Below are 27,038 nucleotides of genomic sequence, written 5' to 3'. Positions count from 1 at the left end.
AGAGTGCTTTTGGAAACAGGTTGGGAAAAACATTTATTAATTCAGAGATGTCACTCATTTGTTAGCTTTTCCACAACTGTCAATTCCAGGTGTTTAATTTAAGGAACTGGTTGGTTCTGAGGAAATAGCAGGAGGCACTGTGTCAAGAGAAGGGATTATTTCTTGACACTGAGGGGCTGAGCTGAATTAGGGATCTTGCCTGGAGTGAATCTCTTCTGGCTTCTCCTCTTGCCTAGTGGGAATGGGAAACCCCCCTTCTCCAGGGCCTGTCCACCCACCGAGCCCTTCCTCTCATGCCCCTCCTTACAGATGAGAGAGTATAACAATTTTCCATAATTTAAACAATGCCTTAATACATTAAGATTTGGATGCAGTTGTTTATTTTCCCTTATGTGCAAATTATAAATTCTGAGGAAAACTGAGTTTAAAATTATAAGTAGATAACACAAAAGATTTCACACCTACAGATCTCTTTTGCAGGGAAAACAATACAGGAAAAATCAACTATAACTTTGCCAGAGTGCTCTGGCTTTCTCTAGAGAAAGATCTCAGTACACCAGGAAAATAGCAGGAGGCTCTTCAGGGCCTTTTACTACTGTCTATATGCACTCCAGCAAACTTGTAGCTTCACTTTTATTTTAGATGCACTAACGTTTTATTTAAAATAGAACAAACAATACATCCACTGGCTGAGTTTTTGCAGAGGGCCAAGTACAAAGAGGGACATGCTATCGACAGACTCATCAATGTGAATTTATTAAATTTCCTAATTTGGAAAGGAATCCAAAACACTTCTCATTAAAAGGCTGAAATTCTGAGGAACAACCACATATTAACTAGTGTTCTTAATTAGTTCTTCTTTCTATATTATTATTTCATCAAGGAGGAGACTGAGATGGGCTCAAACCAAAATGTGTATCTGAAAACCTCAGGACTCTGCAGCGTGGGACCATCTCCAAAACACGGAATCAAAACAAAACAAAAAACAAAAACAAACAAACAAAACTGGATTTCGTAACTCACGAAACATCTGTTTCCAAGCTTAAACTAATTTTATATTCTCCATATGTGCTCAACAAAACATCTTTTTGGAAACCTGTAACACTAATACTGTTGGCATGCTATATTAAATTCTAAAGACAACAGGCTACATCCTAAGCTAGTGTAAATCGGTATAGCTCCCCTGAAGTCAGTGTGTGGATACCAAGCTCACAAAACTATTGGATCATTGGCTTTAAGCATGAATTTTTTCAAGCACGTCTCAAAATTATGCTGATTTTTCGATCCAAGAGCTTAGATCTTTGTCTCACATTAGTGTTGAAGAAGAGGTGTGTGACAGAAGTAGCAGTTTCAGTCAAGGACATGTTGTCAAATAAGAATGGAACGAAGGAAGCCCAGAGATAACATACGGGATAGTATAATATAAATTGTACAAGAACTGGTAGAGCCACCTTGTTTATGTTGTAATACACTGTAGCCGTCTTAGTCCCTTTTAAAATATAATTGGGAATCAGTTCCCATGGGGACTGTCCTTGGCAAATTCATTTTTTGTGGTGGAGACACAGGGACAAATGTCCAAAACTGAGGTCTAGATTCGCAGCTGGTATAAACTGATGTAGTGTCACTAACTTCATCTGACGCATTGCATTCATCTGATCTAATTCAATGAATTCAATTCTATTTGTGGATTGAAGCCAATGAAGTTTCACCAGCTGAGCATCTGGCCCTCACTAAACTGCACGATAGAGAGCCACAAAGTGGGTGAGGTAATATCTTTTACTGAACCAACTTCTGTTGGTGAGAGGACAAGCTCTCAAGCTCCCACAGGGCTGTTCATCAGTGAAGAAGTTCTTTGTAAACTCGAAAACTTGTCTTTCTCACCAACAGAAGTTGATTCAATAAAAGATTATCTCATCCACCTTGTCTCTCAAATATCCTGGGACCAAAATGTCTACAACTTAACTTCATGTGTCAATTCTGAAGAATGGGCACTTAGACCCATAATTACTCATTATGCTCACTAAGCCAACCCCTTAGAATGGCTGCATTTTTTCCCCATATTGAATGAATGGGGTAGGGGAAGGATGACTTAACTACATATGTCCAAAATCTTTAACTGTGATCAAAATAGACATAGGGCCCCACCGTTTCAAGCAGGGAGGGAAGGGGATATTTCCATCCCTATTAAGCCCCCAACCACTGTATTTTGTCTCTTGCATAGATCTGTCATTTAAAAATACATTGGTTTGAGAAGTCTGGATCCTGAATAGATGGGGCTCAGCTCACATGTACCCCCTCCTTTTAACTAAATAAGAAGCCCTAAATGGTTGGTCAGAGGAGCCCTTGTCTTGTGATGCTTCTGATCTAATCTAGTCATGGTAGTTTTCATGAGCAAGACGATCAAGAGGTCTGATTATTTAACTCAAGCTGTATGAAATACTGTGACGGCTCCAATTCCAAAAGTTGCTATTCAGCCAGTTAACCCCTTAGGGAAACTCTCTACTTATGCAAAGTTGGTCAAGATCCCAATCAGACTGCTTCATTTGGAATTAGGGTATCTACTATGGGCCACGTTAATCCCTAGCGCAATTTAACTACTGTCAGTGGAGTGACACTATGGTCCTCTGGGTTGGTCCTTCCTCTCTTGACAAATTAGATTGAGGTTCTTGGTCATGTGGACTGATCAATTAGAGAGGCAGATGTAATGAACATACTGCTCCCATTTGTACCGAGTGGTAAGAGGGCTCCAGGTCTACTGCATAGCAGTACAGAGCACAACCATTAGCGTAGCCATACTTGACACCAATGTAAGTGTGTATGTCATGCCTGTGCATTTTCATTGTTCATAAATACTATACAAATAACCTCACTGAGGGATTTATCACTATCAAGTCAGATCTAGTTGTTGTGAAAGATCAGATCTCTGATTATTTTTCCTTCAGCACCTCCAAAATATATATCTAGAGATATGATCAATATGATTATCACATATAAGCCACTTTAACAATTATTTTTGTTCCTAAAATAAAAAAAAACCCTGCCCTCCTTAATATGTGTGTGTGGGTGTGTGTATATATACACACACACAGAATATATTTCTACAGCATTTTATCAAACTGAGAAAGCACTGTTTCTATGGCAACCTAGTCTTGATTTATATGTGAGTCTTCATTATCTGGCTGTACTGAAAAGTTATGATCATTCGTCTTTGTTTAGTTTCAACTATTTGTCCAAGAAACTGTCCAATGTAAATTATATTTGACAGGGATTGTTGAACAATCCATTCATCTTAGCCTTTTATACACTGCTAGAAAAATGGCCCATATACCCTTCCTTAAAGCCTAGTCAATCACATTGTGTACTACTTTCTGTGGAAGAGTAATTGCAAAAAAATAAGGGAAAAATATTAAATAAGCATTTACCAGTAGCAGACACATCAGCAGGGCTGCTGTCTGCAGAAGTAATTGGAGAGTGTTCTCTTTTCTTAAATCCTGTTTTCATCTATGAAAGAAAATCACAAGTCATGAAATGACATTTGCTAAAGTAGGTCAAAGACCAGACTAGAAACATATGTTAACCTTTAAAAAAATGAGTAGCTGGGTAGATTAAAACAATACTGGAAGAACACTGAAGCCAAAACCCAATGTTGCATTTAAACTCTTACCGGCACCATAAAAAGCAATGATTCAGAATGTAAAGGCTACTGTGGCATACCCACTGCGCCTAAGCACTACAGAGTACTTTTTATATGGTACTATTTAAAAAGTAATTGAAGCCAATGTAAACTTGCTCTGTCTGAGGTGTAGCCCACACTGATGATTTTACAGCTTTTAAAGAGTTATTTTTCAATTCAGAAAGCATGTTATTTTTATTATGTAGATATTTTAATAAAAAGCCCATAAATGAGACAGACATTCTGTTAGAAAACTTATTATAGATCATTACTGATGAGGTTTGTACTAAAAGTGTCAAACCTAGTGCTGAAACAGAAGAGGGCCACTTTGCCACATATTTAATAGGGTGCAGTATACCGTAAATCATGTAACATACTAGAAAAACTTCTATAGCAGTGAAACACTTGCTCTGGTTGTTTTACAGGGCTTGTTTTCTGCATCTGAATTTTAATGCTGGTGAAAGTTGCAAAAGTGATTGCCTTTCATGGTGTATCCAATTTTTGCCTCTTTGCCAAGACTATTGGCAGATGGAGCATTAGTTCAAAATGGAACAGGGAAATGGACTGATACCAAAAGTCATTAGGTATGGGCTGCTGAACAACTATCAAAGAACAGTGGGTCATTACGGACCACGGCTCAACTTGACCTGGTAAGCTATAGCTGAAAGGCTGTGTCCCTCTGGCAGAGCCGTAAGTGTATACAAATTTAGCATTACACAATAGCAATATAACAAACATGGTAATAAATTCTAGTGTCTGAGGTTCACTATCTGCAGAATAAGCATGACAATGAACACCAAAAAAGTGTGGCTGCACCCTACACAGGATGTTTCTGAAAAGGAATACAAAGGCATCTATTTCAAATATGGACACAGGGGAACCAACTCCTTTGACTACATAGTCTAAAAAATAACTTTATAATTCCAGCTTATCAAATGGAATATTTTGTTCACCTCTAAAAAGAACTATAAATTAAATATATTTAAAAAAAAAAGACAGAAAACAGAGAGCTGTTCTAAAATAGTTAGCTTTCCCTGGTCTTCAAAACTTTCACACCATCACACACTAAAATAGTTTCGTCTGCACTAACGATGTGCTACAGTTCTTAAAATGTTTATATTTTTCCTTCAGTGTGATAAAACATCATTGTTCTAAACAAAGATTTATAGTAGTCTATATTCCCTCTCCAAATTCTATTATTATCATGAGGTGTAAAAATTTATTATTTAAAAAAACTTATTTTTTATTGAAGGAACTTGTTAAGAGTCTCCTAAAGTCAGGGAGAGAAACACATTTCACACAGAGGAGAAACGTCCACTAACACAAGTTAGTGTGCAACTCCACACTAGCAAGCGATACAGATATACCATGTACCAGAAAAGATACGAGCAAATAAAGCAAATAGGCACAGGTAGCTGGCAGCCCAGCAAGGAACAAGGTTTGAAATCTTTTTTATATGGTTTAGGTTTTTTGGCTTTGTTTTGGTATGATGTAAGGAGCTTATTTTCTGTTTGATTTTAGCCCTGAAAAAATGACAGTGTTTTCTCATTTCAACAATTGTACATGGCTTCACATAATTCTCATTTTGCGGTTTAAGTTGTCTATAAACCCCTATGTTATGGTAATAAGCACTGTAAAAAATATCTTTAAATAGTAGATTATTATTCTTCACTATTTACTAATATTCAAAATCTCCTCCATATCTGAAATATAAAATGGAAATGGTTAGATATTATTTATTTTTTCAAAATAAGAATTTGACAATCTAGGATCTCAATTAAGATTTAATTGAGAAGTGAGATAACCAATCAACTAACGATTTCAGTTAATATTCTCATTCCACTGGCCAGTACTGTTGATTCTAGAGAGATCTTACATATCTACCAGAAAGCTCCCAGGAATACCCTAGGAAAATTCATGTTCTGAGAAAGGGTCCAATAATTTAAACTTACTGGAATGGTAAGTACATGCCATTAAACTAATACTGAAATATGGAAAAAAGTTGCAATAGGATTTCTTTAATTTAGAAAATTAATCTCTTATTTGGTTTATCTTAAAACAAGAGACAAGATTGTACTCACAGTGTAGGGTGTGGGCACCTTTGAAGCTGGATTCTCATTAGGAGGTGAAAGAAGATTAAATGCGAGTAGTGTCTGTTGCTGTCCACATCCAGCAGAAGATGTCAAGAGACTGCCAGGACTTTGAGGATTTTCAAAGTAACTGGGAAAAACTCTTTGTCTGATAAAAGCGATCTCCCAGGCAGATTCAGATCTAAATTTAAAAATAAATGGTTTACATATATTATATGCAACACTGTACATAAAACAATAAAGCAGCCTTGCAAAATTCTACTTGTCCACGCCTCATGGGGTAAGAATTTTTTTGACACTTGTTTTTATTTTATTCCTCATCATAAGTTATGAAGGTGAAGGACAGGTGAGTAGCATTTGTGACTGAGCTAGTAAATTTTCTTAATAATTTTGCATCACTTAGATTAGTAACATATTTGAGCTTTTTTATAATAATATGAGTATTTAATATTTCTGAGGCATGAACTTGTCTTCTTACTTCAAACACATTTCACAAAATATTTCAAACTACACAAAAGAAAATTTGTACAAGATTTCACTTTGGGGGTTTAGCTGCTGTAGTACAATAATTACCTCAGCTTTGTTCTGTTGATTATACTTTTTGCTTCTTCATAGGAGACTCCAATCATTGACTCCTTGTTTATGGATACAAGCTGGTCTCCAGGCTTCAGTCGGCCATCCTAAACAGTAACAATAAAGAATCCAAGCGTGGCATTCTGTACTGATTATTGATGAAGATGCAACTGAAACAACTTTTTAATTGCAACAGTTTAACATGTACTTTTGAACCTATTAATTTAAGAAACAGTCAAGGCTGGCCAGACTTTCTGCCTGGACCAATATGTTTAATCTGTAAATTAGCAGTTTCCATTGGTAATATACATCTTTTGTGCTGCTGCTTAGTAGAATAATTATGCAGTGAAAGAACATCTTGTATGTGCTAGATTTCAAAAGGCACAAAGAAACAATCAATACTATATTCAACAATTTGGTTCTATAAATCACTATCAAACATTCAAAAACCGTCACCATGCAGAAAAGCTATGGATGCATCAGACTCACTATTGTAGCTGCTTTGAGGGAAAAATATGCTGACCAATTTTTCCAACCACTCAATTATATACTATTCATTTTTAATAAACGCTATAGTATTAATTGCCTGTCAACCACAGAATCACAGAAATATAGGATTCAAAGTCATCTAGTCCAGTCCTGCCTCAGTGCAGGGAACTAAGTATTAACTAGACCATCCTCGACAGGTCTTTGTCTAACCTGTTCTTAAAAACCTCCAGTAACAGAGATTCCACAACCTCCCTAGGCAATTTGTTCCTGTGCTTAACTGCCCTGACAGTTAGGAATTTTTCCTAATGTTTAACCTAAATCTCCCTTGTTGCAATTTCAGCCCATTATTTCTTGTCCTGTCCTACAGGAATCTCAAGCATAGCTCACCTGGTCTAGCTGTTCCATTTTTCTATAATATTTTTTTTTCAGTTGTGAAAGAAGCTGATCACCCCATTCTGTCCGATTTGTTTGCCTGTGCTGCAGGCTGTTTGTTTTTAGATTCAGACTTTTTGCTTTGCTACCATGCAAGTAAGACAAAGGATAACATAGCCACTATATGTCTGATTTCCATGATGGCTTGAGTGAGCATGAGAAACTCAATCAGTCACTTGTTTAGCCTTTCACTTATAAGTGAAATGAATAATAAAATGGCTATGGACTCTGACTACACAATACTTAAGTTCAATTGGTTGGTTAGCACTTCTTCAAAACATACTAGAATTTGCCTTTAACCAATCTATGGCCCTAATCCTGATATTTTTCTCACTGTGGGTAGACCCCTTGTGTTGACACCAAATCCTTCTGGAATTAATATGGTTCCCATGCAGGTAAACTGCTCTGAATGAATAGAACAAATAGCAGGATTAGAATCACAACATGGCAGGTACTATATACCGCTGACATAGATTATATCAAAGTTCAATGACTTGAACGTTCACAACAAATTTCTCAAATATGGAATGAACACGTGTCTGTCTATCACAGGTGTTAAAGGAACTTAATATTTGTAAAAGAGAATTATGGAAATATTGCTGACAAAGAATCCATCTCTGAATTGAAATTCATCAGCTGAAATCGTCCAGTTTCTACAGTGATGCGAGTCAGTATAAAAGCTCTGACAAGATAAGATAGATAAGATGTCTGTGGCATTACAACAGGAATGAATTTGCTATAAAAATAAACCACAGACAACAGTTTTTCCAGCATGGAATACCAACCTGACTATGGGAAGTTTCTCTACCAGTTAAAGCATCTCTGAGCTCGATTAATTTGTATTCAAAGAAATCACCCTTCAGAGCTACACCAAGGACTTTTCAGGCACTCCTGAATCAGACTGATCTGAAGAAGGGAGGAGAGACTAAAGGCTTGTCTACACTCGCACTTTACAGCATTGCAACTTTCTTGCTCGGGGTGTGAAAAAACAACACCCTGAGCGCAGCAAGTTTCAGCGCTGTAAAGCAGCAGTGCATCAGTGCTGGGAGCCACGCCTCTCATGGAGGTTGATTTTTTAGAGCGCTAGGAGAGCTCTCTCCCAGCACTCTGCTGTGACTACACAAGCCACATTAAAGTGCTGCTGCAGCTTTAACGTTGCCAGTGTAGACTAGCCCTAACTTCATCCATCAATGGAGGCAGAAGAGAACTGTACGAATAATAAGAAGAATATTATCTGCTTTTTGCAGTGTTGTAGCCATGTTAGTCCCAAGATACTAGAGAAACAAAGTGGGTGAGATAATATCTTTCATTGGACCAGCTTCTCTTGGTGAGAGACACAAGCTTTTGAGCTGCACAGATCAGGTCTGGAAAAGGGACTCAGTGGCACAGCTAAATACAAGGTGGAACAGATTGTTTAGCATAAGTAGTTAACACATATTCTAAGGGACCTTTTAAACTGAAGTGGCTCATTAACATGTCTGAAGTCATAGGACAAAAAAGAGGGGTTGGTGGGTGATAGGCTCATCTTTTGAAGGTAAACATTGCATCATGAAACGGGCCACCCAAATACCCCAAGAGAACTTGTTTCCATACAGAGGAGGAAAAAAACAATCCAAAACCTCCCTCTCCAACCACACAACCCTAGTTGTCACGTACTACCTCACACTGAAACCCATTCAGGGTTTCATTTAGCAATTCCAGCCCTTACTCAATGGGGAACTATACCCTGCAAGAAATCTTTCCCAACCCCCTCTTTTGGCCTTCAAACACCTCCCCGCCAACCTCTCCATGCTCATCATCAGAAGCAAGCTCCTCACAGACCAAGACACACTAACGCAAAGCAGCACCAGACTCTGCCTGAACAACAAATGCAAATAACTGAATGCAAAACCTGTAGACGCATCTCCACAGCTACAATGAGCAATACCTCCCACAACACGCTTTTCAAGATCCCCAGGTACTGTGTCTATCACAACATGGGGTGTACTTCAGCCAGTGCACTATATGCCCCAACAAAAACTATGTGGGTGAAACCAGACAATCATTATGCTCTTGAATGAATTGTCACAGAAAAATGATAAAAGACAAAAACACTGTATCACCTATGGGTGAACACTTTTTACAAAGCCATCACTCTGACCTCTCTGACCTCATGCTCCAAGGAAACCTGAACAACACCTTCAAAGACAAGCCTAGGTGCTGAAATTCATAACTTTACTAGATGCTAAAAATCATGGTCTTAATATAAACATTGGGTTTATGGCTTATTACAATGATCTCTAACCCTTTTTTCTCCTATTACTGAAGAGGTTTTATTGGGTCTCTTCGGCTTGAGTTGTCCCTTCGACTATATGTTAACTAGTTATGTTAAACAATCTCTTCCACCAGGTATTAACTAGTTATGTTAAACAATCTCTTTCACTGTGTATTTAGCTGTGATACTGAGGGCAGGTTTACAAATTTAAATCAGCACAGATGCACCTATGCAGCTGCAATGCGTCTGGTGAAGACGCTCTTAGGCCATGGCTACACTGGCGCTTTACAGCGCTGCAACTTTCGCGCTCAGGGGTGTGAAAAAACACCCCCCTGAGCGCTGCAAGATACAGCGCTGTAAAGCCTCAGTGTAATCCATGCCGCAGTGCTGGGAGCGCGGCTCCCAGCGCTGCAAGCTACACCCGTAAGGGATGTGGTTTACATGCAGTGCTGGCGCAGCTCTCTCCCAGCGCTGGCGCTCCGACTACACTCACACTTCAAAGCGCTGCTGCGGCAGCGCTTTGAAATGTCAAGTGTAGCCATACCCTTAGTCGATGGGGGAGAGCTTTCCTGTTGGCTTAATAACTCCAACTCCGCAAGAGGCAGTACTATGTCGATGGGAGAAGCTGCCTGATATGCAGCCTTCTGCAAACATAGTGACATACCACATTTCTGTTACAGACAGTCATAAGACAACACTTTAAAAACAGGGGGGCTGAATTTTCATTTACACTGAGGTCCTTTTACTTTCTTCTGGCTGTGTAAATGGGCCTTCGAGTGGGCATAAATCACAACGTAGTTGAGAACTGAGAATTATTACTCATTCTAAAGATTGTCATACTTTTTTCTAGCTTATGGTTATGGATTGTAAAAGTACTATATTTCACTAATATATGGCAAAATATATATAGATATAGATATACAGATATATATATAGATATATACACACACACACATTCAAGATGCATCTGTGTTTCTGAACCTATATGTAATTAATTGCATGGAAAATTTGGAAGATCTCAAATACAAAACTCTACCTTCATTCAATTTTTTAATATTTCATAAAAAATCCCCTGAAAAAATAAAAATCTGAAATTAGTAAACCTAAATATGCTGGCCTGACAAGGAACAAATATATACAATTTTATAACATACATATACTTATAGTTTAGCTGCTTGAACACTATGATTTTATAACACATCATATCGTGTTGTTTCATATTTGTCTTTGATCACAAAAAAAACCCCTTTTTTAAATTTGCCACCAGTGTACAAAACTACCAACTACAATGCTGCCCTCTGGTGGCTCACATGGCAAACATCACATTTTAAATTGAGAAATTTCGAGATGCGGATTTAAATACAGCCTCAAATTTTGACTGTTTGAACTGTCTTAGTGTTACAGTACAGTTTGAAAATAAATGACCTAGTCTTGTTCCCACTGACCACCACGGTGAAGGAATGGGCACTAAATTACACAGGTTAAGACCATAAATGTTTTTGGTAGCTAAAACAAAATAAGACTGAAAAAAGAAGAATCACTGTTATCCATAAATAAGCAGTTTTAAGGTAGCATTCCAATTTTCTCCCTGATCTGCAGTCTGGTCTTAACCTGCCCTCCCTTTCTGTACCTACAAATCTGTGGTCACAAATAACCACAGGCAGAATTTTGAGGGCACAAATCATTGCAGGTGCAATTAATGTTGTTAAACATTCATGCCTTTGCTTTGCAGACACAATCAATATTTACATGTCAAAATGTCCCACTATTGTATACAGTGTTGTAGCTGTGTCAGTTCCAGGATATTAAAGAGACAAGGTAGGTGAAATAATATGTTTTATTGACTCAGCTTCTGTTGGTGAGAGAGACAAGCTTTTGAGTTTACACAGAGCTCTTCTTCTGGTCTGGGAAACTTTCATTCTGAAAGGAAACCTGCAAAACACTTTCAAAAGACAATCCAGGGGCTTAAATTCATAACTTTGCTAGACGCTAAAAATCATGGCCTGGGCAGAGACACTGGATTTGTGACTTATTACAACAATCTATAAGCCATTAAAAACCCTCCCCGCTCAACTACTTCCCCCCTACTCCTTTCTGTTCCTCCTTATGACTGGAGGGGTGTTCACCTGGAATGGTCCCTTGAAATGTATGTTCATTACTTATGCTAAACAATCTATTCCACTTGGTATTATAGTCTGATTAAGGTCATGTCTACACTACAAAATTAAGTCGACCTAACTTACACTGGCATACTGCCACTGCAGTAATTACATTGTCTGTGTGTGTCTACACCTGGCTCCTTGCGGGACAGCTCCTGAAAGCCAGAAACAGTTGACATAAGCAATGTAGTGTCTACACTGACACCGCATTGACCTAAACACATCAGCCTCAACTCTACGCTGCTCATGGAGTAAAGTTAAGTTGGTGTAGTGGGGCAGTTACATTGTCTGGAGCAAAATTTAAGTGTAGATGCTTCCATAGTTGGGTCAACATAAGCTGCCTTGTATTGACCTAACTCTGCAATGTAGACCAGACCAAAGTTTCCCAGACCTGAAGAAGAGCTCTGTGAAAGCTTGTCTCTCACACCAACAGATGTTGGTCCAATAAAAGTTATTACCTCACCCTCCTTGTTTCTAAAATGACCCATATCACACTTATAAATAGCCATGGGTTCAAAAAGAGAGGTTATGTTTAGAAAATCTAGCTCTGAAAACTGAATTTTTTGTGATTTATTAGTTCCCCTTGTCCATTACATACTTTCAGTGATGCAAGATATATATTTAAAGAGTTCAATATAACTCTTAATTATGTGGCCTATAGGACTTTCCCTTTATTCTGGCCTGGCAATAGCTACTGTTTGAGTCTCAACTGGGAAAAAATTGATAGATTTTGTGATCAAGAAAAATAACAGGATATCAGGATATCTGAGTTCTAATTGCAGCTCTGCCACATACATGTGTGACCTTGGCTGAGCAAATCATAACTTTTCTGTGTCTCAGTCTTCTCATGTAGAAGATGTGGATAATGATTCCTATGTACATCATACGTTAGTTCACCTTAGTGGCAATCAACAGCAGTGCTGATGACTGCAGGATGGTTAAAAGGGCCATTCTGCTGATACAAAATGGCATAGGAAATGGGAGAAGGAAAGAAGGAAAGAAGTTTGTGCCTATGACCACTAAGCTCCTTTAAAGAAGATCAAGCATATGCTCCCAACTAGTATGTAGCTGCCTGGGATCCTGACCACCAGCCAGCCCCAACTTTTACCTTGGCCACCAACTAGCCCCAATCCTATAACCCTGGGCCAGCTGTGGCATGCCAGCAGGAACAATTGGATTCATTTCCTAGTTTTCTCCTGAGTGCCCGGTAAGCCGTCTGACTACCACATGGATGCATGGAGGAGAAGGAAAGAGGATATCCACACACTTGCCTCCTCCTTCCCATACAGGATAGTCGACACAAGGCAAGATTTGACACTTGACAGGATGCTCTACTAAAGGTGCCACTATCTAAAAAAAAAAAATCTAGTGTTGCCTATCAGAACACTGTTTTTTAGATCTGGCTTGCTGCTAACACAGCAAGTCAAAGTAGATCAGTCTTGATGTTGGAGAGCATTTATACTGAGGTTGGTAATAAATAAAGAAAAAATAGAGCTGCATGGGAAGGAACTATGAATAAAAGAGGACTTTATAATATCTACCTTATGACAGTCACCTCCAGGGATAACTTCTTGAATATATACCAAGGGACCTTCATTTCTGTTAATTCCTCCCACAATGTTCAAGCCCAGGCCTGTTCCCTTGGAAACAGTGATAATCTGAAATGCACTATCACTAAGAGAAAAAAAAGAAAAGAAAATTAGCATTAAAAGATAAGTTACACAGTCCGTGGAGCTTGAAAAAAGCAGCAATGAAGACTCATGTGCAATATTTCTCTTGTGTTGCAACAACTAGTTTGACATAAATGGCTGACATTTAATCAGGAGACTCATATCGTCCACATTCTACTCAATACAAAATTACTAATTTCTATACTAATTTAAGCAATTACAAATAGGAAGTCAAGTTAAACTAAGCATTAACGCAGTGCTCTATACACTGATAGAATTAAAGTGTGTCTAATTCTCTACTTTTATTAGAGACATAACCATATTTCTAGGGATCTGAAAGTAATCATAAAAATGCATTCATCTGGAAAGTTTCACGTCACCTTTCTCTTTTTAAAATCACTTTAAATAAAAGTATATCAAACTGCAAGGCTGTCTTGCCGTGTGTCTATTCCATCTAAAGTCTCTCCTGCCCCCCACCATGATGGGGTGTCCACTCCACATAAGGCCAGAAGGGAGTAAAGTAGCTAGGTAGGCCAATTAACTGTCTGGGCTGCACCTGGAAGAGCAGCCAAGAAACAGCCATTAATTAGAGGGCGGGACCAGGTTCACAGACAAGGCAGTGGGTAGTGGACAGCCTGGGACAATTTGTGCTGGAAGGCTTTAATATCCCGGAAGGGGGAAACATGCCAGAAGGCTAAGTCATAAAGAGGAAGCAGGAGGTCATGGAGCCTGCAGACTGAGAGAGAGAGAGGAGTGCAACCACTGGAAGGGGCATTGACCTGGCAGAGCTAATTCCCAGAACTGCCAAGAGGTGGTGCTGTCACACCATCCACCAAACTTACAGCATTTTTACTGCTTACTCCTTTCCAAAATCTTGGTATACATATTTTTCAACTGCCTCATTCAACACAAGCATTTTTATAAAGCTGTTTATATATACATTAAGATAGAACTTGTTTCAAAAGTTGTTAGAGCAAAGTGCTGGGTGTTAGGACTCCTGGATTTTAGCCCTGGTTCCGCCACTCACTCACAGCATGACCTTGGATAAGTTGGCCAAAATTTTCAAACCTGGACATCTAAAATGAAGAAGCAAAATAAATATGGCCTGACATTCCAAGGTGCTGAGCTTGTGAATTTAGGACATGTATGCCATGCCTACCTTTCTAGCTTCTAGTGACTTCTACTAAATAGGCAACAAATATATTTTCATGTTTTTCTCTTTTTTGGCTTTTTAAAAAATTATTATTACTGGATTGGCAGCTCTCCTGCAGTGTTTGCAACCCAAGCATTGCGGCAATCTGCTAGTGTACGTGAATCAGAACCAAAAACTAACTAGAGGCTGGGTAGAAATTACAGTAAATCTGATCAGCCCAATTTCACCAAAATGAGCAAAACACAAAAAGTAAACAAACGGCACAAAATGGCCAAAATAAGTTAGCTTTAAAAATTCTTTCAGTTTTAACAATCAACGGTGTTATTAGTAACATGATTTTTAAAAATACAATCTTGGTAGCCCTTTAGTGAGCTCCACCCAAAATATTCATAAGCACCTAAACCCAACTACTTTTGACCACCTAGGGAGTTCAGAGAAGATAGCTCGAGTCAGTTTCAGGAATTACTTTGTGAGTTGAGGGGATGTTGTGGTAACATAATTATTTCCATTGCAGCTGATGACAATATCCTTTGGACGCAGAAGCTGGGGACTTTGTGACTTTGAGGATGATCCAGAAGAAAGGCTGTCAACAGGTTTTCCTTAAAGAAAGGAATAGTGAGAAAAGAGAAATAAAAACCACATTCAGGGAAGGCACAGTGTTTCATTGACATATAACATCAATTTCTGCAAGTCTTGCTCAGGCAAATAGTTCAGTACATGTCAGGAAGAGGAGCATGATTTTCCCCCATGAACTTCAGCTAAGAAACTGTTCTAGTAAACTGAATCATTATGATCAAGTCTTTTATTATTGATTTTGATATTGAATATAATAAAAGTGTCTCTGGTATTGAGGTGCTTTCCCAAGCAAGCATTTCAGGCTTCTGTGTAATATCTAGCTTGTCACAAGATCCAGCATTTGAAAGTCTTGCAATCAGCCATATCCAGCTTTCTGGATAATAGGAAAAGATGTGAAGGCTCTAAACCTACTTCTGGGAGGGAATGAGTGTGGTCTGACCCACTCCTTTTGGCTCTAGGAAGGCAATATTTAGCACCCGGGTTCACTTTATAACATATGCACCTGATTTGAAAAATCAGAACAAAAGGACGCAGGAGCTGAGAGCAGATACAATACACTGTATCAGCTGCTGAAAATAATTTAACCTTGCAGTGCTGGATTTATCCCCTCTACCCCCTCACACTCCTAAATCAACAGCTCATGTGTTTCACCCCACTTTCCCAGTCTTTCCTTGTTTTCATCCTTAGAGAGGAGCCCATAAAAGAAACCTTTTGTCAAAAGGACAAACAAACCCACAAAGAAGCCAGAGGCTACACAGCTTCAGAGTGGAAGCTAAGTCAAGCATTCAGGTTTTCAGAAACAGACATCACTTGCTGACATGTGAAGACTGGTCCTTCAAGTGAAAAGAGTGAGTGAAGCAAAACAATTGTGTTATCTACCTTTCTTAAAGAAGAAGGTAGATGCAGTATATAAATCATCCTTACCAATGCAGCAACCCCAAATGGAGTGTGAAAAGTTACAATCTCTCAGGTATCAACACTTTGCAATGTTAACACGCCTTTCATCAGAGAATTTCATAACATTTTATAAACCATTCATTAATTAAAACCCTTTGAGGTAGGTGATACAATATAGATGGGGAAATAGACATGGAGAAGGTAAGTGACTTTCCCAAGATCACAAAGTGAGTTAATGCTCAAATAATGAAGATAGGAGTCCTGCCAGACTCCTAGTCGCCTGCTCTACTCACTAAACCATACCCCCTCGTCCCACTCCCCAAACCTATATCTTTGAAGTGCTGATTTACATTTCATACAAGGATGACTATAGCGTTCTCCAACATTATTTCAAGCCATGAAGCATCCTCTCCTACTTCATTATAGTGCAAAATGTAGAAATATTCAATGCCTCACCAGCTAGCAGTTGTGTTGGTGAACATCTTGCAGAGCCTGTGTTACTGCATGATCCATATTTATCCATCAGGTTTAGAAATTCTTTCCTATAATTAAAAATACCTTTGTTTTTTATTTATTTGACTTCAGTTACAAATGCACCCTTGGAGACCACGTAGAATGACACTTGTTTAGAATGTGTCTCTCACATTTTCCTCTGAACACCGAATTTCCCCAGACCACAGTGTACTAAAGGTCAGATGGCTCAACACCAGATGAAAAACGACATTTTTGTCAGATATAAAAATACTGAGAACAGATAAGTGAAAGAGTAGCATGATATTGAAGGACAAGCACAGAGGTTGATGACTGTCTATAAATAAGATGGGCCAGTCACCACAAGGTACAGAGGTTTAATTACTAGCTCTATTCACCCTGGTTTGCAAGTGCCTGTGAAGCAGCTCAACAGTGACCCCTCTGGATGATGAGAGGGTGGTGCTGCTTGATTCCAAAAGGAGTTATTCACTAACAGAAATTCTGTGCATAGCACAGGGGTAGAAAGCTTTTGTTCTAGCTTTGTTATTTATTCTGAGACACAATATTTGATACATAATAGAAGGATAGAAAGCACCTGGAACCTGTTTTTGCTTTTCCTACACAATAATAAATCAGATTTCATTCATAGGATTTATATACATCTGAATTCTCTCATGTCTATTCAGGGATTCTACATTATAAAGACAGCCTGTTCTTTGCTTGCTCCACTGGAAAAGCCAGTGAGCTATTAGCTTTTCTGATTGTTGCTCTCAACATTTTGTCTGATCAAGTGTACTACTTTGAAACATGAAATGTGACAATGTCTATTTTTCTGCATTTTTAAAATATCAGCTGACTTACTTGACTTGCAAATATTTAGAAACAGAGAGTCTGATTCTCACCTCACCTTCACAAGTTTTACACCAGCGTAATTGACTTCACCAGAATAATTGCTGATTTACAGCAGCATAAGATTAGATTCAATCCCAGATTTTCTATTCAAATTCTTTCCAGGCTATCCCCTTCTTTAATTCCAAACTACAACAGTAATGAGGGGAAAGAAATTTCACATAATAGATAGTCCCCATTTCTTTCTCTTTGTTGCAGCACTACAAATTTGATTAATAACTCTCTACATATAAAGATGAAAGATAACTGTGAAGCTTACAAAATATTTTTGTGGGTTTTTGAGAGAGATTCTGGTAATTTTATTTGAAAACACTGATCAAACAAGGAAAGCTAGCCACTGGCAATTAATATCTACAGCTTGCTTCTGTTCTCATATAAGGGAAAACATTGTTATGCATCCTGCTTTAAAAAAAGAATGGAGGGCAGCCCTCCTGCAACAAGCCTGTCATAACAGAGCAAGCTGGCAGAGAAAGAGTAGTGCTGCTTTTTCCTCCTTGACCACCTTCTAACATGTCCAAAGAAGCACAGCCACTTCACCCAAGTGGTCAAATGACTCATTGGCTCTCCACTTGTTTCAGGATCCAGTTAAAGTTGCATTGGGTAACTTAAAAACCTTCTGTGGACTCCTTCTACCACACCTCCGAAATCATACCCCACATTACTTTCCCTTCTGCTCATCTAGCATTACTTTCTTCTCTACTCCACCACACAACCTTGCTACTAATGGTGAAAGACCCTTTCCCACAGCAGTTCCTGCCCTATGCAGATGTTTTTATTCCTCCCTCTAATTCCAAATATTAGCTGAAGATCTTTCTCCCTTGCACACACCTTTTCGGTTCCTTTCTCCTGCAATTTTTTACCTCTGCAACTAAATTAATTCTGTAGAGTACTGCGGGATGCAATTTGTACAAAAAACACTACAGGAAAGGTAGCAATTTTCTCCAATATTAAGTATTAGCAACTGAAATGTCTTATTCAGCAAGTAGTTGTCTAATTTCATAAATAGCTTACACAGTCCAACAAAAGATGAGAAAACAAGAGGGAGAGTTGACACTGCATTTGGAACTAAAGTGTGATAGAGTCTTCTTTACATCTAGAATTTAGGTAGCATCAGAAATTCTTCTATGGCCTTGTTTCAGGGCTGTTGTGCACCAAAATGAAAGAAAACATTCCCAGAGACACAGATTTGATCATACAGTCACCATCAATGGGTAGAAATTGTTTGTAGGAGTTTCAGGATTCAAACTGACACCAATTTTCTAACAGTCTCCAGCTGCCTTTGTCCCAGGCAGTTGTACAAGCAGAATATTCAAAAAAAATTTGGCAAGTAGAAATCACACAAGATAGATCTTATGTTTCCACAGAGCTCTCTGTCTTGGTTTCCGGTCAGCACAACCAATTTACCTCACTCTTCTGAGAGAAGCATACCGTTTTTTTAAGGTGCTGGGCCTTAATAGACTGAGCTGCACGTAACTACCTAACTCCTTGAGACACCTCTGAACACTGGCCAGGAATTCACAGATTCATAAATTCCAAGGCCAGAAGGGACCATTGTGATCATCTTGTCTGACCTCTTGTATATTACAGACCATAGAACTTCCCTACAATAATTCTTAGGGCAGATCTTTTAGAAACACATCTAATCTTGATTTGAAAATTGCCAGTTATAGAGAATCCACGAAGAGCACTGGTAAATTGTTCCAATGGTTAATTACTCTCAGGCCTTGGCTACACTCACACTTTACAGCGCTGCAACTGGGGTGTGAAAAAACACCCCCCTGAGCGCTGTAAAGCGTCAGTGTAATCAGGGCAGCAGCGCTGGGAGCCGCGCTCCCAGCGCTGCACGCTACACCTGTAAGGGATGTGGTTTACATGCAGCGCTGGGAGAGCTCTCTCCCAGCGCTGCCGCTCTGACTACACTCACACTTCAAAGCGCTGCCGGGGCAGCGCTTTGAAATTCCAAATGTAGCCATACCCTCACTGTTAGATGTATGCCTTATTTCCAGCCTGAATACTTCCAGCCATTGGATCATGTTATACCTTTCTCTGCTAGACTGAAAAGCCCATTTTCAAATATTTGTCCTCCTTGTAGGTTCTTATAGACTGTAATCAAATTACCCCTTTAAATCTTTTCTTTGTTAAACTTTAATACATTAAGCTCATTAAGTCTATCACTATAAGGCATGTTTTCTCTAATCCTTGAATCATGCTTGTGGCTATTCTCTGAGCCCTCTCCAATTTATCAACATCCTTCTTGAATTGTGGATACCAAAACCTGACACAGTATTCCAACAGCAGTTACATCAGTGCCAAATACAGAGGTGAAATAACTTTTTATTCCTACTCGAGATGCCACATTTATGCATTAGCCCTTTTAGACACATCATCACACTGGAAACTCTTGTTCAGCTGATTATCCACCATGACCCCATATCTCTTTCAGCGTCAGCTCCCAAAATCTAGGCCTCTGGCTCAATCCACAGCTTCATCTTTGTGTGGTTCCTTTCCTCTTTGGAAACTTCATAAATCAAACCCTGGACATTAGTGTCTAAGATTCATATACTTAGTGCTATATGCCTACAGCAGGGGTACGCAACCTATGGCACGTGTGTCGAAGGCGGCAAGCGAGCTGATTTTCATTGGCACTCACACTGCCTGGGTCCTGGCCACTGGTCCGGGGAGCTCTGCATTTTAATTTAATTTTAAATTAAGCTTCTTAAACATTTTAAAAACCTTATTTACTTTACATACAACAATAGTTTAGTTATATACTATAGACTTATAGAAAGAGACCTTCTAAAAACGTTAAAATGTATTACTGGCACGCGAAACTTTAAATTAGTGAATAAATGAAGACGCGGCACACCACTTCTGAAAGGTTGCCGACCCCTGGCCTACAGGTATGTTTTGGATTCTCCCCCCTAGAGGAATACACAATTTGAATATACAGCTGACTGCAGAATGAATCTCAAGAATCTGTGAATCCTCCTTTGTATTAAAAATATTTACATGATTGGCTCTATAGAAATCAACTAATTACTATTTCCAAACATTTCTGGAAGTTTCAGAAATAGTTCTTGGAGTAATTAGCAAAGAAATAATTAAAGCTGACTCTGCAAATCTATTATTAAACATTATTTATTCTTAAATATTATTTAAGATTAATTATTATTATTATTAAAATGTAGTCATTATTATCATCGCAGGAATAAAGGTAAAAGTAAAAAAGAAAAAAAATGGGGGGGGAGACCTATATCTAAAAGGATGTTAACCACAAACACCAGAAAACTAATATCACAGAATTAGGGTGGAGGTAACATAAATGGCCAGATTGTGATATCAGTTACAGTAGCATAATTCCAGAGTAATTCTATTGACTACACAGGGGCAACTCAAATCAGGGCCACTCAGAGGAGGGGGCAAGTGGGGCAACTTGCCCCAGGCCCCGAAGTAGCCCCGCGAGCCCTGGCCCAGCAGCGGTCTGGGTCTTTGGCGGGCATTTTGGCAGCGGGGGGCTCTTCAGTGCTGCCAAAGATGCGGAGCGACTGAAGGGCCCCCTGCCACTGAAATGCTGCCGAAAACCCGGACTGCCACTGGGTGAGTTCTAAGGCCACAGCTCCCCCGCTTTGCCCCAGGCCCACTGAAGCCTGTGGGTGGCCCTGACTCAAACCACAGTTTGGTACATTGCTTAACAGCAATACAAATATACTTGTTTAACTGGTGCTTATCTATCACAAGGTTCTAGTCACATACAGAAAAACTTATGTATAAATGAAGCATTTAATATAATATGTATGTACAATGGTAGGAAATTAACTGAGAGTTCTGTAAGGGAGTGAGGACACATTTAGAATAGCTAATGGAGATCTTGTCACTGGACAAACCACCCGAATGATAAAGGGGCTCACGGATTTTAATTATTCAAGAGGGTTAGAGGAACTAGGTCAGTATGCTTTGGATAAAAGCAGATTAAGAGTGAACTTCAGAGATATCTAAAACAGTCTGAAGAAGAGAGAGAGGATAGAAGCTACAAAGCCATTTGAACTACTGTCAAATACAGGAATAAAGAGGCACAAGAATAAGATTAAGAAAGGCCATGTTCTAAAGGAATTTAGGTGGACTTTCTTTACATAGAGGGCAGTTAAAAAATGGAAGAGCCTAGGAAAGGCAACAAGAGTAGCAAGTCTTCACTTATTTTTAAATATAGTTACATAAATATTTGGCGGAAACAGCTGCTAACTCAAAAGGGGGGATAGACCTGGATGGGCTTCCTGGCTTCTTTCCATCCCAACATTTCTTATGCCAATGTCGGTTTATATGATTATCTGTAGATAACAAGATTAAAGGGATATTTTAGTGTAACTGTCCTTATATTGTAGGAATTTTGGACTATCTGCTGCACTGAATAGTTTAACCTACTTATCACAACTAATTCAGAGCTCGTAAGTAAGAGATTGAAAAGCCAATTCTGAAAAAAAGACAACTGCAAGGGCTTTACTTTCAGATGCTGGCATTAGTTAAAGTAGTTCTACTGTCAAATACTAATCACTTTTTTAATTCCACTTCTCTTATATCTAAAGAGACAACAAAGAGTCAGGAAATCATGCTTACGATGACAGCAAATACTTTATAGTATTATTAATTGTACCATGTAACATTTAGACTTTGTTCATGAAATATAAATGGGTCAGAACTTGCAGCCTTTACTAATGTGAGTAGTCCCACTGAAGTAACTGGAACTGATAGTTTGACTATAGTGAGCAGGATTAATATTTTCTGTTTGACTTATAGACCAGCTTTCACATACTCATGGAATGCAGACAGCATGGCCCTGGAAGTCAGATATAAAATATATTGAAGCACTTTCAATTCACCACTGCCATCATTCTTCACAGGAATCTTGGTATCATAGCTTGGGATATACTACACGTGCATATGTGGGGGGAATGATCATAAAAACTCTGCATTATACACTGACAAAATGGATTATGCGATAAAAATGTTTAAGCAAAACACAAACAAATTACACTGTGGATATCTTATGATTGATCCCCAATTTATAAAACATCTGTATATTAACAAATGACGTATTTTAGTGAAAGTGTTGGGGTTTATTGAGGAAGAGGGATGCTATAGTGGTAATTTTAATATAAACATTTTAACTCGCTTACTTTGCTTCTTCATCTCTAGTAATCAGCAAAGACATGTGATTAGTCGCTGATGCCATTCGCAAAATGTCAACAGCTCTGGAAGGGAAAAAAACCCAACAACAATTAAGAAAGTAAATCTACCTATTTTCACTGTTTGAATGCAAGAGCTCTGCATCCACATAGTTTTATAATGCCAGAAAACTGAACAATTTCTTATCTTAACAGACAAACCATTTTGGAAATATGCCTTTGATTCATCATTCCATTTAAGTCTTGGGTTACCATACGGCACAAATAGTTTGTATGAGGTAGAAGTTGGCTTTTAATTTTGTACCATTCCGCTCTGGTTTGTTTATTTTTTAATCTGTACTATAGTAGTTTTATTTGGGGGGAGAAGGTTATTTTTAATATAAATCCTAACTCTACCACTGTTTTGGGCTCTATAGTGATAGTCAGTGTCTCCACCTCAGTCCCTATATATCACACACCACATAAACAATACAGGCAACTTCTCTGCCTTAACTACCCCACCTGAGAGAACAAGAAGTGCCAATTATTAGCACTATATAACCAAATCACTTGCTTTAATGGATATCCAGCCAAATACCATAATAATTACAGTAATGTTAAATATTATACTATCTTAATAACTATTTTGATATGAATTTACACATGCATTCTGCAACTTACACAACAACATGAAATATCTTTAATCGGATCTTATGCAAGCAAAACTCCCATTAATGTCAATGATAGTTTTGTTGAGTAAGGACAGCTATATTGAGCTCTCTGAGACAATCTGCAGGTGCAACTCCATGGACTTGGTGCAGTTATATCCTTTTAATCAGTGTTTAATTTGGTCCAAGTCTTTGACTGTATAACACCAGTATTAGTAACATTTTCCCAAGCTCTAAATAAACATTTAGTCATCTTTATAAACATACCTTTCACTGGTTACACCAACTAAGTTTTCTCCATTGACATCTAAAATTAGATCTCCAGTGAGCAATCGGTCTGTTAAAGAGATTAACAAAATATAATGTAAAAGTCTACATGAATTAACAGGGAAAAATGGAAAATATACTCATACTACTTTTGCTTCAATCTAATCTAATGAAAGAATGATTTCATCACCGTAGGCCCTGATCCTGCAAACACGTAAGCATATGCTTAACTTTACTACCATGAGTAGTTCCATTGATCCTAACGGACGCTACTCACACCATGTGCATATTTGTAGGATTATGCTCCACAGGTGTGGAATTAGCTGTCAGCTGAGCTTTGAACGGATGACTATATGTAGGTTATCATATATAAATTAAATATTTTTGTGTTTCTTGATGTTTCTAATAGCTTTTAAAACAGTTCTTAGTTTGAACCACTCAATGGCTCTGTCTACATGAGTGTAGGAAATGTGTTTGCTGAGCAGTTTTAAATACAAACTTGGGTAAAGGTTATTTTTGTCTCTCCCACCCCAATGGCTAGTGTGGACAAGACCAGAGCAAGTTTAGAAACCTGGTTGGACCTAGTTACACTGGAATTTTCTCCCCATTTCTCTGTACAACACAGTTTGGTCCTACCATATAAATCACCTAAAACATGATCATAAACATTAATCTGAATTCATTAGAACAATGTATAAACTCAGGACCTGATCCTGTGAGGTGCTGAATGCCCTTATCTCCCACTGAAGCCACTGGGAGTTGAGAGCTTTCAGCATCTTACAGTTTGGAAAGCTGACAATGTGGACAGATCACAAACTGATTTCACACTGGTCTAATCTTGATTTGAATGGATATCCATTACTGTGACTCCTCCACATCCTCCCTTTGGAAAATGATGAATCTTTGCTGAACTAAACATTACTTTGTATGTACATACTGAAAATAAAATGTAAAAAGACAGTTTGTTTTCTTGACAGGCTTCCTGTGTAATGTAGGATTCTACAGAATATGTAAAAGTAATTATTTACTATCTATGGCAGCCATCCCTCCCGGCAAAATTTTCTTTATGAAAATTCCATACTCTTCTTCAGTTTGGTCCCGATAACCTCCAATAATTTTAACCCCTGTTGAAAAACAGATAAAAGCAAGAAACTGGTCATTCTCTCCATTGCATCAAACATATTCAGTCAAATATCACAACAGATTGAGAAACTTCAGCTCCCACTGATATCAGTGTGAATTGCAAATGCAGAGCAGGCGCCCAGCAACTCTCAAGATTTTGCTCTGGTAGAGTCAATATGTACTCTAATTACCTAATCCATTTTGACAGTCAGAAAAAGTAATGCGATGAACAGCTCGATTGATTCCATGAGGTCCCATAATAGTCCTAAAACAAATAAATAAAATCAGAGCTGCTGCACTTGGAGAAATATACATGTATGCAAACTACAGCAGTTGCTATTATACTTCTAGTAAAAAAAAGAAAGCAAAGATTTTCTTCACTGGGTATTGTAAATACTGGGCAGATGAAAAAATGAAAAGACAAGATGATATGCTCTGGCATTTGAATATCAAAAACAGATGGTAAAGTAGTACTATCTAAAATACAGTGGAGGTTTTGGGTTGTTGTTGTTTTTTTTTAAACAAAGTATTTCTGACTAAATCCTGAAGTCCTTACTCAGGATAACAGAAAAGAGGGTTAATAATAATAATAATAATAAACTGTGGTCCTATTTAGAACAGGACAGCTGGCAACCAGGAGACGATGTTTAAGATGAAAATACCGATGGCTGTAGTGGTCTCCACGAAAATGTTTCCACAGTTAAGTAAGGGGAGAGAGCACAACTCTCTAGACATTCGTTGGCGGTGTTCTTCTTCCTATCATCTCTCTTTTTCTCATCAAATAATATTCGTTCTCTCTTGATTTATGAAAGCCTCACTTTTAACTCCACCTCCAAACACAGAATGCCAGAGGTGAGAATAAGGGCAGACTGTCTGAGCTGTCAAACAGCCGAGGATTTTTTTTTAATGCTCTTGCAAATCACGATGTAAAGAATTAAGGAAAAAAAATCACAAAATAAAATGATAATCTTGGGACCTGAATGTATAATCCCAGAGAAAATATTTCCAAGGCTAATCTAACAACAGACAAAGCGTTAAAAAACTGGGTATAAATTGGTATTAGCTAGCCAAGCATGATTTATCCATTTATATTTTCATTCAAATGCAAGCTATTAAAACAAATCCAAACCTGCATTACAAAAACACCCTCACTCAGTTGTTCAATTTTTAGGGAGGATCTGCCAGCCTCAACAAACAAGAAAGCAGCAGCACTGCTTAGATTTTCTGGTATGCCATAAATAATGTTCTAAATTAAATGGTTACGTCTATTTTCCACATCATGATGGCAAAGTGAAGCAGAACAACTACCAGCACAAACAGTGAAGCAAAAGAAGATCAAAGTGGAGGACACACACTCAAAGCCTCCCATACAGCACACAACCACTATACCACGCCATACGCTGGGTATTTCAGCCAGGACTGGAGCTGGTGTGAGGACAAGCTGCAGAGCCAGAGAAAAGAAGGAGGACAGAAGAATTCAGGTGCAAGGTAACATCCTGGAACATACATATCCAATAAAACACTCCAAATTCTGTTCTCTCCTTTTTGCACAACAGAACTGAATCAATCCTGCTGTCAGGGGCCTCAGCATCTACAGAAGAGGAGGAATTATTAACTTCATAGTGCCCATCATGCTGTCATATGCAAGATAAGTGGTATTGAGGTCTGTCTGCACTATCAAGGTACATACCCTTAAGTAACCTGAAAGCATTAGCTTAAAAAAATACTCACAAAGAGAGAAAAGAGAGTCAACCTAGTAGACAAGCAAGCTTTTCTCTGGTTTGTAGGTCCTTAAAACTTGCTAAATGGGCCTTTTACCCCAAATCACAAGAAGGAACTAGAAGAGAATACCTTTTTTTTTTTTTTTTTTTTTTTTTTTTTTAAGAACTATGCCTCAGATGCTCCTGAGAACTCACTTTCACCTCAGGATTTACTCTGAAAGCTCAAACAAAATTATGAAACCTAATTTGTATATTTTATCATGATCAGAAATGAAAATGTATTTGTTGGAGTAATTTATTCTAGTGTTGCTGATTGAGAATTCATTTTTGTAAGCTGTGCACAACTGAGCAAAACTATGATTACATGGTGATAATTTGGGAAGCAGGAAATATTTATTCTGGAAAAAGACATTTTTATGACTCCTCTCTCAATTCTTCCCCATATCGAATTTTCTTAATGGATTCATTAATTAATTTTTGTAAAGGGCTTTGAAGGTGAAAAGTAATATATAAAGAGGGTGAGTAGTAATTATCATTTACAGGTCTGCCATAGATGTGTGTTTCTATCATTGAAAAGTTCAAAAATAAGAAATCACATCACTTTCAAGTTAAAGCATTTTTCCTTCTACATTCTCATCTTGTGGCTTTTTGTACTAGTCACATATAGTATAATGCTCTGTAGTGCTCTCAAACACCTTTAATTGTAACAGAGCACCCACTGCTTCACATATTGCAAAGCCAGAGACACTCTGTAT

General features: G+C 38.3%; 1 protein-coding gene across 10 annotated transcripts in view; it reads right to left on the bottom strand.

Annotated features, from left to right (window-relative positions):
- Positions 1–27,038, bottom strand: part of STXBP4 (syntaxin binding protein 4) — a 134,444-nt gene that overhangs the window by 94,872 nt on the left and 12,534 nt on the right. For 6 of the 10 annotated variants that reach the window (XR_007768873.1, XM_050920106.1, XM_050920105.1 and 3 more), the window contains 10 exons: positions 24,754–24,827; positions 24,469–24,564; positions 23,441–23,510; positions 22,518–22,592; positions 16,423–16,508; positions 14,960–15,092; positions 13,212–13,344; positions 6,337–6,443; positions 5,755–5,944; positions 3,423–3,501 (listed from right to left, as the gene is read on the bottom strand). Coding sequence is in view for 9 of the 10 variants with exons in the window: in XM_050920106.1 (XP_050776063.1) it covers positions 3,423–3,501; positions 5,755–5,944; positions 6,337–6,443; positions 13,212–13,344; positions 14,960–15,092; positions 16,423–16,508; positions 22,518–22,592; positions 23,441–23,510; positions 24,469–24,564; positions 24,754–24,827 (1,043 nt within the window). In the remaining variant the exon portion in view is untranslated. Of the gene's footprint in view, positions 1–3,422; positions 3,502–5,754; positions 5,945–6,336; positions 6,444–13,211; positions 13,345–14,959; positions 15,093–16,422; positions 16,509–21,557; positions 21,672–22,517; positions 22,593–23,440; positions 23,511–24,468; positions 24,565–24,753; positions 24,828–25,224; positions 25,330–25,951; positions 25,975–27,038 lie in introns of those variants that run through there. The other 4 variants (XM_050920107.1, XM_050920109.1, XM_050920112.1 and 1 more) reach the window with 4 other exon arrangements.

This window comes from Gopherus flavomarginatus, chromosome 12 (genome assembly GCF_025201925.1).
Source record: "Gopherus flavomarginatus isolate rGopFla2 chromosome 12, rGopFla2.mat.asm, whole genome shotgun sequence".
NCBI lineage: Eukaryota > Metazoa > Chordata > Testudines > Testudinidae > Gopherus > Gopherus flavomarginatus.
The sequence above is the reverse complement of the archived record's forward strand: the minus strand, read 5'-3'. Positions and strand labels throughout refer to the sequence as shown.